At 39.3% G+C, this 13895-nt stretch overlaps 1 protein-coding gene across 1 annotated transcript in view; it reads right to left on the reverse strand.

Moving 5' to 3' along the window:
• Positions 1-2573: 2573 nt before the first annotated feature.
• The window catches only part of LOC119361109, a 17954-nt gene continuing 6632 nt past the window's right edge, over positions 2574-13895 (reverse strand). Inside the window, exons 2-5 of the mRNA XM_037626477.1 lie at positions 3726-3830; positions 3371-3635; positions 3113-3288; positions 2574-3009 (exon numbers count right to left, since the gene is read on the reverse strand). Of these exons, the coding sequence (XP_037482374.1) occupies positions 2758-3009; positions 3113-3288; positions 3371-3635; positions 3726-3830 (798 nt within the window). The 3' untranslated portion in view covers positions 2574-2757. The remainder of the gene's footprint in view (positions 3010-3112; positions 3289-3370; positions 3636-3725; positions 3831-13895) is intronic.

The following is a 13895-nucleotide window of genomic DNA, read 5'->3' on the forward strand; positions in this document are numbered from 1 at the left end:
ATCTGTTAGGAATAAGCCATGCGTTCATGTGTGTGCGTGTCTGTGGCCGTGGCGATGTTGAGCAGGCTGCCTCCTGCGCATTGGGCGCGCCGTGGGCGTGGCCAGGCGGATCACCAGCACTCATTTCTGTTGGAGAGTTTCCAGGGAGTAAGTGCACGTAGGGAGTAGCCACCGCATGCGGTTAGTGGCTAATGTGGTGGTTAGTCTGTTGTTGGCGAACTAGCGCATGCATGGGTTAGTGGCCGGGTCTTGCGTGAGTGCGTGAGTGTGCTGGTGTGTGTGCTAACCTGGGTATAAAAAGCCCTCCGCTGTACTGCTCGGGTGTGCGTGTGGCTCAAGTTGTTGCTCGAGGAAAAGACCGTCGTTGTGGCAGGCATATGTGCGCCGGAAAAACACCACCGAGTCTTGTGTCTTCTTTTTCTTCTATATTCGTTCGTGCGAGAGAGAAAGAGCGAGAGGGAGCTGGGCACCGGCGCAAAGAGCAAGCTAGGGCTTGGCGCCAACAGGATCTGCCTCCAATCCCTGCGGCCCATCACCGTGCCATCCTCCACGCGCCGGAGAACTCACACCCCATGATGCCCGGCCTGTGCCATGCCCTAGCCGATGACACTGGCCTGTGCGGGTCTCCCCGCGCAAGAGGACAAGAAAGCCCTGTTGCCGCCAGCGCCAACCAGGCTTCACCCGTCCACACCCTTTGGCGGCGGTGAGGAAGTATGGAGGAGGGGAGGGAACCGATGGTGGCCGGAGTTGGATGCCCCGGTGTGGCTCGAGGAGCCGCACGGGAGCAATCCCCTTTTTTCTTGGAGATTCTTTTTTTTCATATGGGTCTACCAATAGCTCGTTCATGTAATATCAAGAATCTTCGCTATAAGGCATGCATAATTTGTGGATCTATGAAGAACTTGAGTATTTCTAGGAAAATCAAGATGGGAAGAATAGTTAGTGAACATCTAAAAACAAACATCAAAATATGGAAGCCAGTCAAAAGTGCAATGCTCAAACTGAAAACCTGAACGACATGGCACCTAAAAGGGTGGGAGGACAGCAGTTTAGCCTTACCACATATGCGTCTATGGATGAATAGAATATATTATGAAGGTACATATTCTATACATTTCTGAACGAGGTTGTATATTATGGATTAATAGACTGGTTGATCACAGACGCATATCGTTGCTACCAAAATCCTTAGCCATCTCTATCTACTAATCAACGTCACTTATTTCAGAAGCCTGAAGAAATCGACACCGGATTAGTGACAAAGCTCACGGCAAAATGATATGGCATATCATGGTACACACTAAAGCAGAAACAAACAAAACCAGTCTAAACTATTTTGTGCATTTCACACAATATGATATGATATTTATAGCAGAAGCTATCTAAGATATAAGAACACCTCAACAAGAGAATAAGAGATAATCAACAGTTCATAATCAACGTCTTGGTTAAATTACATTGTAGCTTACATGAGCATTACACAACAGTCACATTTCTTATTTCTTTCCATCGCAAAATGTTTGAAAAATATAGTGTCCAGTTTACCTTCTGGATCACTCGACGACTATAGAGATGAAGGCTTTAATCCAACACATGTCCAATTATATCATCGATAAGTTTCCTTTTCTAGATCGGTGGTCCGTGCTCTAGAAGCTGTTGAAAAAAAGGTAAGAATGCTATTTTGTTTACATTGAGGAAGCCCAACATCCTAGAGCCTTAAGTTACAAAAGACGTGGGAATTGGAGAAAGAAACCTTCTGGATTACGTAATTAGCAAGGACGTCCATGACTAGTGTATAGACATGAAGTTGGATTTCATTGGAGGCAAGTTTGCGGCCATAGGTAGGCTCTAGAAGCTTCTTGTTGTGCCTTGGTGCCCTCCTATCACCCCTTGGTTGTGGGCGCCTAGGCACCCTGTGGGCCCTCGTGGCCCAAGTCCAGGTCTCCTAATGCTCTTTGGTCCAAAATCCATCCTCGTATTTTATTGATTTTTTGAAGGTTTGAAATACCTATTTTTCTTGAAAATGGAAAACAGAAACTCACATGGGGTACTATATTCATAGGTTAGTCCAAATAAACTTTTTACATAAATGGTGGAAATGTGGTATGATCAATGCAAAAGATTATAGATACACTGAAGGTGTGTAGATTATTTATTTTTAAATTTAATATTGTCTGAAGCAGATGCAATGAAACAACATTTTATCATGAGATGGAGTTAACCTTCCTCATGGTAATATGTGTTAATATATTGCCATATGAGGCAATTGTAAGCAATTCTTATTATTATACATCAGACTTCCTAAGTTGCAATCATGTTTTTCCTTTCTTATCAATTTCAAAACTTACAATGCATTCTATCCTCCACTGTGTACGTGATATCATGCAATTGAATAATATTAGTGCTTCTGGCAAATCCAATGAGTTACATTTTATACAAAGAGCAAACATATTCAAGTAAACTTTTGTTATTAACCACACATCTAGATATTTTACAGCAAGATAGTACATACTTTCAGAAAAACAACCAGGATCACAACGATTCAGTACTCAAAATATATTTGAAGTGCCAAATTATTTCACAACACAAAACTTATTCTTGGCGCCCCAACTTTAGTTCGCCATAGAAACATATCAAATATCCATAGCAACGAATGTTAGAGTTTTCAAGTCAAGGAGAACACATGAATTATGCATTACGGAAATATTGCATAGAACACTATGCTATCTATTTCATACCATCCACATAGTATGCCGTCTATAATAAAGTGGTTACTATAACCAGGTCATCATTTCTCTTGAAGAACTGCATCATGATGGCTTTATTCTTCATAATCCCTGCTTGCTCACAGAAAGCCTTCCATCCAGTCACTAGCACAATTCTTCCATCTTTGGGTGGTGCTTTCTTGTATGTTCCGTCGATTTCAAGATTGAAAGTCTTGTACATTACTAACAGTGTCATTCCTTCATTGCAAACATCTAATTCATCAGCAACTTCTCGTGGTATTTTCTGCAATTGTGTGTTTTTCAGTTAGTAATAAACGTTAGAAACATCATACAAATATAAGATATACATCATTTCTTGATTTTCATATCAGAGCTAAAATTATTACCATTTTCCCCATGTCGCTTTGTGTTATCCTATGCACAAATGAAGAAATCGCGAAAGCACCATAAGTTCTTATGCATTGAACCAAATTATCATCTTCATCCACCATAAGACGACAACCTCTCGTCATCACAACATCATCTATAATATGTTTGACATCATCTTCAACACTCTGTGCAACTAAAACATAAAGAAAAGTAATCAGTTTCTCAATTTATTATTCGGAATAAAAAACACATGTATAGTGTGCAAACCTACGAACCTGCTGTCAGTGACCTGATTTTAAAAACATTTTCCTTACTTATGGCAGCAACAAGCAAACCATATATTGTAACTATAAGTAGAACTTTATCTCCCTCCAATAGATTGTAATCAAATAGAAACTCGTTCCATCTAGCACCATGAATACTCGTGACATCAATCCTTTTAGTCACATTGACCTTATAGTGAAAACCTTCAGGGGTACATAGGACAACTTTATTTCCTGAGATGCTGTTTACGGCTTCTCTCATGTCACATGTAATATTCTGTAATTGAAAATAAATTAATTACAACACCGCAAATAAAACTAAAATAAAATAAATTTTTCTTCAGACATAGACAATTTTATTACATACCACACTTTTACAAAATGTCTGGTGCAGAGTTACTTCAACACAATGTTTTGTTGTTCCATCATTACTGCAATTCCCACGGTCATTCTTGCATGTCAGGCAGCATGACTTCAAACATTTGCAAGCATAAACATGTTAGTGATGCCATATAAAAACATAAATTTGTTAATCCATATTTATTTATGTGATATTAATGTTAGATATACAATATGCAATGGAGGAAAATTTTAGTTTGTGAAATTCGAGAGATTAAAATTCAAACACATTTAGTGTACATAAATTTAAGAACTAGGAATCCAATATTATGTACATTTCTCATATTAAGAATCACATAATTGGTAAATGCATGTGCTTTGTATAGCTGTCAAGTGGAAGGCATTATCTTAAAAAGATCAACATTCAAGAGCTACATGTGCTAGAACACGAACATTCATCAAAAATCGGACATCAAAGATGTATTTTACACATTTAGTGGAGGTTCTATATTAGTTCTTTTGTCAAGTTCTGTTTACATGGTATTAATATGTAAGAGTGCCATAGTAGTATTGATATGTTTGTGCTACATATATATTGAGAAGACAAAATAAAAATTTTTACCTACAAGATAGAAGACGATAGAAATGTCCTTACTTCTTCAATTTAATATACGAACATATGTAGACTTTAATTTCGCTAATTCTAAGAATAAAGAACCGAATATATTTTTATGTAATTACAAGTAACTCAAAAATATAAGAAATTACCCTGTAAATAATGTCTGTTATATATTTTAATCTTATAATCCCATTTTGTTCCACAATCACTATCATGCATCAAACATAATATAGCTGCTAGGGAGCCTGCACACGTCACGTTGGCAACCGACATGCAATCCTCCTGAAAATATTGCTAAATGGCATCAAAATCAGCATAAACCTACATAAATCATCTCTCTCTCTCTCTCTCTCACTCTCTCTCTCCTCTGGAAAAGCTCACACTATTTCACACTATACTTACCATTGTATCTTCTGAGAGAAGACATCCTGAAACTGATTCTCCCCTTGTTTATAACGACGCCACTAGTAACTAAAATATTTTTAAAGAAACAATAATTCACCTCCTCCACACACTAGTTGGTTATAAGACACATGTTGTCAGGCAATCTTAGATGTTCATCAAACACTAAGCTTAAATATACCTTGAAAATAGATACTTTCCAAGTGACGAGCTGGAAGATCATGCGAAGACCACTAATCGATGGGCATGAGAACTGTGTCACTTGACATGAAGCCACCATGTACCAAGTATTGGGAGGTACGCAGCCTATGGTTGGCAAGGAAGATGTCGTGAGAGGGGTTACCAAGGTGCAACAAGGGCGAGGAGGAGGGGCTAGGGCAACAGTTGGCTAAGGGAGATGCAAATAAATATGAGGTAATTAAGGTGGAGCTGGTACCATGCACCAATGCCATTGGTTGGGCCTTGGAAATTTTCAATGCCTATAGTTGATATGAGACTTGGTTCTAAATCTCGGATTTTAAGCATACCTATTCCTCTGCCTCTCCAATCATCCTAATGGACTAAGAAAACAAACCTAGCACATCGGTAGTTAGATAGCTGACTTGCAACACTAATTCTTGAAGTCGATTCTATATGAACAACTATTTAAATAATAGAGCTCACTGCCTTCATATTGACTATGTCGAACCCAAACTTCATCCTCAAGCATTCTACATTGTTGGAAATTTCCTCTCTTCCCGGGCAGGCTCACTGTCTAGGTGCATCCTAGTTCTTGCTACATGTTTGCGCACTTTCTGATAGTAGACAACCCACGACACCTTGCCACCAATGGCTAGATCATATTTGAGAAACCAAGAACCAACACTCTAGCTCAAGATACTAGAAGGGTTTCAACCTCACATGTAGCTTAGTAAAACTTACACCCTGATAGTAGGTTGGTAGAATTATCATTTTCTCTCCTCCATTTAGTTGATTTTCTCACTACGATGTGGGGGGCATATTGATGCATTTTTGTGGTAATTTTTTCTATGCCTTGTTATGTGGTACTTCTCAAGGTAGGTATTGAGACTTAGTTTCTGCTTAGCTTGGGGCTTGATCGAATCCTTCCTCTGAACACTTGGAGGGGAGCGGATGTGATATCTTAAATAGATCATATTGTTTTGTAACAATCATGGCATATACCTAATTTGACCTTTATGTCCAATACATTGTAACTATAATCATAGGTGACAAAATTCTCCCTGCAAAGTTTTAAATGCCTAGGTCATCCTAATATATCTAACACAATCATGTATCACTCTAACTCAACAACAATCCCCAATCTAGAATCCAATAAGCCAAATCTCACTTCTAAAACTATATTGAGTCAGTTGGGGATGAACTAGGAAATTGTGATAGAAAGGACTGGTAGCATACAAAGGGGACGCCTTAATCACTTTCCACAAAATAAAGATATTTAAAATTACATGTACAACAACACAACTATCATTTGAATAAATTTACAAACTTGTAAGGAATATCAAACAAACCAAGTGGTTGGTTCACTCATTAATTGGTTAATCCATGAGATCAACAACAAATACAAATAATACATATGTTTGTCATTACATATTGCAATGACTTATTATCAATTTTGGTTTTATACATATATTAACAATAATGGTAATTTAGTATTACGATTTTTAAAAAATTATCCAAGAACATTTTTTGATTTAGTTATAAATTAAGTGGCCCCTTAATTTCTCCATGGTAATTATCAGGGTAGCTATCGACACTTAATTTGTTTTCCCGTTACATAGCTTAAAGTTGTGCTTAATAAGTGATATAAGGGAAAAAAAATCTATGATAATCTATTGTCATTATAAATATTTAACAATTTCTTGTAGTACTATCGTAGATTTGATATATACATATTTCTTTCTGTAGGCGCTAGGCAATATACCCACGTTAGAAGCTTGATTACATGCAATGAGTAACTCTGCCATCATTAAGTGTAACACACCGAATTCAAATCCCAACATACACAACATTCTTAGTAGATATTTTTATGAACTAGCAATGGTGTTTGTTATCTCTCCCCCATAGTTTGACATTATTTTAATCTAACAATGCTATGAGGAACTAGGTCTCCACATAGACCCTATTATTAGGATCCTTGGGGATCATGAGCTCAAAAGGATCTGGGCCCACGCCTAAGCCTAATACACAATGTGCTCTTATGTATATATAGGTGTATGATTGCAACACTAAATCATGATGTGATTTTGGTACTAACATTATAGCTGAGGAAGGTTGAAATTTATATGCCATGACCTTTTACAAGGCATGGCCATGGAGAGTCTTGTGATGCTAACATCGACATAAATTTTCTAGAGATGGGTGTAAAAAAATCTATAGTGAGCCAGGGTTCCATTCCATCATGTAGGTGGGGAATGGTTAGCATGTTACGTTAGGTTTTGTTCACTTGAGAATTTCCAACATGAATGGTTAGTAGCTTGAATTTATAGGAAATAATTGTATGATGATGGTGTAAGATATTAGCTTCATAAATGGTATCTTCCATAGATGGTATTAGTATTATAACCTGACAACGTTTATATAAGACACTTTCGTAGAAGCAAAATAAAACTTGGTCAAATTCACTACCATTCATGGAGGATGTCCTTTGATAGGATCCTTGTCATCTTACTAAAGTCATCCCCATAGTGTTTTTCTACCTCGCTATTTTATTAGTGGAATTTATGCTATTGTTTTTAGTGGAGAGTTTTTGTGGGTGTTAATTCAAATAAAGTACAGAACCTTCCTTCACATAGGTCACAAGGAAGGACTCTAGTGCATGACAGCACATTCAATTTTCCCTTGATTCAAACTAGGTTAGAGATATGCTTAAAATTAATGAAATTTAGTTTATTTCTTTGAACAACTCTCTTATTGACAAGATAATTACCTCTTCAAATATCTTATCTAATATCACAAATAAACATAGTTACTCAACATAATAAGTTATTAAACATTACAATGCAATGTTAGTAAATCTCACATAAGTTACTGGCCGATTGTGAATGTTCTACAAAGACACACAAATTTGGATTTCTGACATGACCTTGCCAAGTTAATCTCCTGATTAATGATCCTTAATGACTCTCGCTGTCGGTGAGGAAGGATACCCACTCTAAGAAGGGGCACACACACACATAGAGAGAGAGAGGGAGGGAGGGAGAAAGAAAGACGACACACCTGGACCTTATTACAGGACCCGGTATATAAGTACTCCAAAGTCTTGCGCCCTCTGCACTCGAGTAGGAACATGTATGGGATAAGGGTCGGGATACCTACTTTAGGGATTATATGGTCGCAGGAAATTTTCACCGCATAACAGCGAAACGTCTAATCGTATCGTAACCATTGAAGATTGGTACCAAACTATCAACCTGGGCCTGGCTATATAAGGGCAGTACCAGCCCCCACCAAAGGGCGGAAGATACGTGGGAGCTCATACTCATACCATAACTCGATAGATAAGAAAATGCCATTGTAACAATCTATGGTCATCAATAATCATAGATAGGCATGATATAGGTTGTTATGCATACGGGGTCCTAAACCAAGGTAAAACGATTATGTCATCGTCATCACTAATGAGAACCCTTCGGGCACCATCCCTCTCTCTACAATCTTCCATGACAAGCTTTAAATCGTAAGATCAGTGAAGCATTATTCATCAACGGTCACATCATAGAAGAAGGCTTGCATTTTCATTAGTTGATAATGTAATGAGTGTGACTTACGGATGTGCTTCCATGTACTAGTCATAACGATTCAGCTAAAACTAGTATGGATAGGATCTTATAGATGCAAAAGAAGCAAGTAGAACCTTTTTTGAGAATTCATGATCTCATATGCAACCAACTCAGCCAATATAACCATACAAGATACTCAATTTTGTACACTCAACTATAATTGATAGCAGTCAAAGCATCTTGATACATGTGTTTACTTACTAACAAAGTTACAACAAGGATGTCTGGTGTATTCGTCCGACCTATGACCATGGGAGCTTCAATCACTACAACACTACAACTCACATCCTTCATAAAGCACATTACTGAAGAGGTAATCATTAAAATTGGGCTGGTTAAAAATTTCACCATTGCACATCACTCTTCGCTCCAATAAGCAGTCTTCGTGAATTGAAGTAGGACTTTGAGGTTGCATCATCCTTTGGGCATGTTGGGATACAAGACTTAAAGGATCAATCATGCCTTGTATTAAAATCACCTCGAAACGAAGTATATTGGTATTGAAGCATGCATTTGAGGCATTGGTCGCAGACCTATTAAGGAGTTCCACTTTTGATGCATGTTTCTCCTTCAACTTACATACTTGGAGGAAGCGTGTCGAACTAAGTAGTTTATTTACCCCTTGGACCAACAGGGGTGCTTCTAGAGAAATGATCCATTAACAATGAATGATCTAACGTTGGTTGCCTAACACCCAGTGTTCAAGCCAGCAATGGCTTCACTTGGACACTGCCATACATAAACTTTAGTGTGAAAACCATGTATGTATTACTAGTATGCTACGTGTTTGAATTTTGAACTAAGTCGTGCACCCGTACCAGCTGGTCCTGATTGTTAATGTATTTTTTGCTAATGCCTGACTACACGTATGCACACATTAAAACTACTAACAGTTACACGGGATGAACCTCAAACCCTCGCGATTAGGAGGCCACTTTTATACATGTGATCTTGCACGAAGACAACACCAAAACAGGGCACAGACTGGCGTATGCGCTGGCAAGGTAGCAAGCAACCAGTGATAATGAGCAAAGATCAAAGAGGGTCTGGTGGCGGCCATTGGTTGGCGAGGCAAGGTGGAGACCAGCGAGTCAGCAACCCACAAGGCCGCGGGTTGATTATGCAAATGGTGTCGTAGAAAAGGAAGGGCATGTATATAACAAACGGTAATATGTTATTGTTGTGACTGAAATAAGCTCTACCAATCCACTATTCAGTCCATCTAATGTTGTCCAATTGATGATAGAATAATTAATTAGTTTTATCTTAGGATTTCCTTATACCTTTTCTCCTTTATAACCTCTGCCACACCTTAAAAATATTGCTACATCCGCCACTGCTCACACCCTAAGCTTCATGGTCATTTAAAGATTGGTGTCAAGGAAGCCATCCACGCATCTTGAAAGATAATCAAATGGCCTATAACTCAGTGGTTTTCATGATAAGTAGGTGCCTATGGCACGAGAGGAATGCTAAGGTCTTCCATAATGTGTTGATTGGTAGTAAGCCCTCAACAATTTTCATACATGAAAACAATAGGATAAAAAATTTGAAATTTTTTATCAAAGTGTAAGATAAATTTAAGATACATGCATTGATCAAAACCATTGCGGGAATGGGTGCTTCATTTATAGCGCCTAACAAGGCAAGTATCGTCTTGTTGCGAGGGAGTGTATTTCCCCTGATGCCATCTTGGCTTCCATGGAGTTTGTGTCGCACAACAAACGAGTTATGTTCCTGAATCTATGGTTCTTCTCTGCTTATCTCCTCCAACCCTCGGAACATGAACGAGGCCTTCCATGGAACCACCATCGACTTATTGCCTGGTCATGACCCCCATATCTGTGGCATGTATAGTACATTAATTTTCAGCACTTTCAACTATGATGGAACAATCCCATTGTCAACTTCCTGCTACAACTTGCATGCCATCACTATTCTTTATATTCTAACAACTTATTTGTCTCCTAGCACATACTCAATGGGGCTTCCTAATCTAACACACTGACTAAAATAGAATTTTATTTATGTTTTATTACGGAGGCTATTTACTGGCCCATCAAGGGAGAAAGTGAAAGTCCCTATACCATTTTTCCATAATAAAATTTATGCTTCAAATAATGAAAATTTGTTTCTTTCTAGGGATAATTCTACTGTTGGAAACATCATTAGCTGGTCTAATATATTACCAATTGAGTATCACAAACTAAAATAGTTACTCAACTCGAGAAGTTCAACATTACAACACATTGTTTGTAAATGTTACACAAGTTCCCAACCAATTGGAAATTTTTTACAGACACATAAATTTAGATCCTTTCGAGGGAGCTCACTAAATTAACATCATGGTTAATGGTCCCAGATGGCTCTCACATCATAGAACAAGGTTGCAATTCAGTAGTTGATAGTGCCATGAGTGTGAACATAGAGGTTCTTCCATACCCTAGCCATATTGATACATTCAAAGCAAACATGACAAGAAGTTGTATATGGAAAAGAAGCAATTAGAATCTTGTCCAAGCACTCATAATCCTATATGCTGCCATCTTAACTGGTATAACTATACAAGATTTTTAATTACACTTGACTGGAATTGATACCACTCAAATAATCTTGAGACATGTTTTACTTAGTCATAGATTTATAATGTGGATATAAGGTGTTTGCACCCGGTCCCAATCATACAGGTGGAATCACTACAACATGGCGAGCTAAAATAATATCTTCTGACGTATGCATCGCTCTTCGCTAAAAAAAGACGGCTTTGGTAATTGAAGCATGACTTTGAGGTTGCATCATCCTTTGGGAATGTTGAGAAATAATGATTGAAAGATGGGAGCATGCCTTGTATTAAGAACACCCCAAAAAGTAAGACCTTGGTCACTAAAGCATGTCTTTAAGGCATTGGTAGTGGACCAATTGTGGAGCACCATTCTTGATGCCTTTATGTACTTTAACTTCACATATTTGAATAAAAGGTATGGATCAAAGTATTTTGTTTATCTATTTTTATCTCTTCGGGCTGCCACTAGAAGCAATACTCTATTAACAATAAGTGGGCTAACCTTAGTTCTCTAACTCCCAATGCTTCATGTTCCTTTTAAGATTAGTGTCATGCATAGGAGCCAAATGTAGATCCAGAAACACAAGCTCTAGGTATACGAAGAAGTGGTTGTAATGAAGATTAGGTCCCTATGGCATGTGACAAACGCCAGCGTCTTCCAAAATGAGCAAATTAATAGTCAATCCTCATCACAATTCACACTTGAAATCAAAGGAAGAGTAAAAGACTAAAGACCTTTGCTTTAAGTATAGGATAAAAATGTAGATATATGTGCTTCGGGCAAATTGCAGGAATGGATTCTTGGTTTTAGTACATACCTAGAATAAGCCAGACATTGTCCTTGCTTCTAGGAGTGTCCTACAACTGAGGTGGCTTGGCTTCCATGGGAGTTTAAATAGTTCATGAAATGACTGCAATCCCTGGATCTACGATTCCCATCCCCTATTGCTCGACCATTGCTTTGCGCTCGAGGCCATCCATGCAAAAAGTGAGCGATTGCGCATCCATGAACCCGTGTCTCCATGGCACGTGCGATAGATGTATTTTTGGCTCAACCAGATGTGTTGGGATCATTATGTCGCCAACTTTTTGCAACCACATACCTCATCGCTGCCACTATTGTTGCTTCCGAAGTTCTTTAACTTGTGACACAAACTAAATGTACTTTAATATTTTGTAGCACTGGCATGAATAGAAGATCTTTCATTTCACCAAGCAGGCTATGAAGTGGCCCATTAAGGAATAAAACACAAGATGCAAAAACAATTATGTGAAAAAGGTAAAGATCTTGCCCAACCAATTCTCCTTCACTTAGGAGAGAGCAGTCGACACATATTTGTTTGCATAAATTTACAAATAGAAGTACAAATGACACAACCAATATGTCATTGTGCATGTGGTGAGGATGTGCCATGTCAACCTATCTAAATGGGTAAAGTCCTTGTCAGTTGGTCGAGCATAGCACTCAGGCTAGTGCACCAGCCTAATTGGTACTCACATAAAAGGCATGGAACTTGGAGGTGACCAATGCACGGCGCGGTTCGCCAGGACCGAAGGGTGACCCCACCAACGATCTGATCCAAGCCATGCAACCCCAGCCCATCCAGATATTCTAGAACACCAACAATAGGGAGGACCTTCTCGGGGCATCCAAGACATTCTAGAACACACAGAAGCTAGTGTTTCTCACATATTCCCTCATTTATACTCTCTGCCAACAGTAACCCAAGCAATCACTCTCTCTGATGGTCCTCCCTATTGTTGGTTAGCAATCGAGCAATACAAACTACCAAAGGTAGGATTAGGGTCTTGCCTTCTCCAGCAGGGTCCAAGCCTGGGTAAATCCCCTGTCTCGTGTCATACCAAACTGATCCTCCTCGTGTACCCCTTCAAACAAATAATTCATCGCTCGATGGCATTGTCGGTCTCAAAACACCGCCAGTTCACTTAGCAATTAGGGGGTGGTGAGCAGAGATCCTTTGATCGGCTCGGGATCGCTCTCTCGACCAAGATTGACGGACGCTCTCTAGGCCAAAATCTTGACCTATGTACTCTTTGCTTCTCCTCCAAGAGAGTTGATTCCTAGATCCTCGTAGTCCCCTTCACCAAGGGCTAGGCTTTTGGCTATAGAGGTCGTAATTTTGTCATAGACAACTTCAACAAATTTTGGTCCTATGACCTCGACCCCGATAGAGTTGATGGATCGACAAGCTACGATTCCACTCACAAAGTCTTCATGATGGAGGCAGGCACGGTATGATTGCCAAATTTGATACCTTTTTTACCCCCATCACCAAGAAGAACCCGGAGGGGGGCAACAACTTGAATCAGTGCCCATCCAACTCACAGCCGAATGGGACAAATTCAAATGCCAAATGAATGAGCTCGCGACCTAGTTTAGCGAGCGGGTGCAAGAGATGTGCAATCGTGCTAGTTGGGTCAATTCTAAATCCCCCCCCCCCGGGGGAAGAAGAAGAGCATCCTCATTGTCGCCTCTCCAAAGTACAATCTTCTTGAGCCCGTAATAGCCATGGACGGGATCTAGATACCCCCAAGGGCTTTTGGCCATGACAAGCTCCATGAAATATGCATGCCGCTTGAGGAGACCATTGTCCTATAAGAGCAATTCTCCAAGTCTAAGGCATGTTTAATTTTGGCAAGATCCAAGACTAGGCACATGAAGAACCGACAGTCCTCAGGCCCTTCTGCTCACCGCTCAGGGGCTCCGATCATGTCCACATCTAATCCCAGGACATGCACGAACTCGCCATCGTCTGCCTCCCATAAGGACATAAGATACCCTTAGAAGGGAAT

The sequence above is a fragment of the Triticum dicoccoides genome, chromosome 2B, assembly GCF_002162155.2.
Source record: "Triticum dicoccoides isolate Atlit2015 ecotype Zavitan chromosome 2B, WEW_v2.0, whole genome shotgun sequence".
Classification (NCBI taxonomy): Eukaryota; Viridiplantae; Streptophyta; class Magnoliopsida; order Poales; family Poaceae; genus Triticum; species Triticum dicoccoides.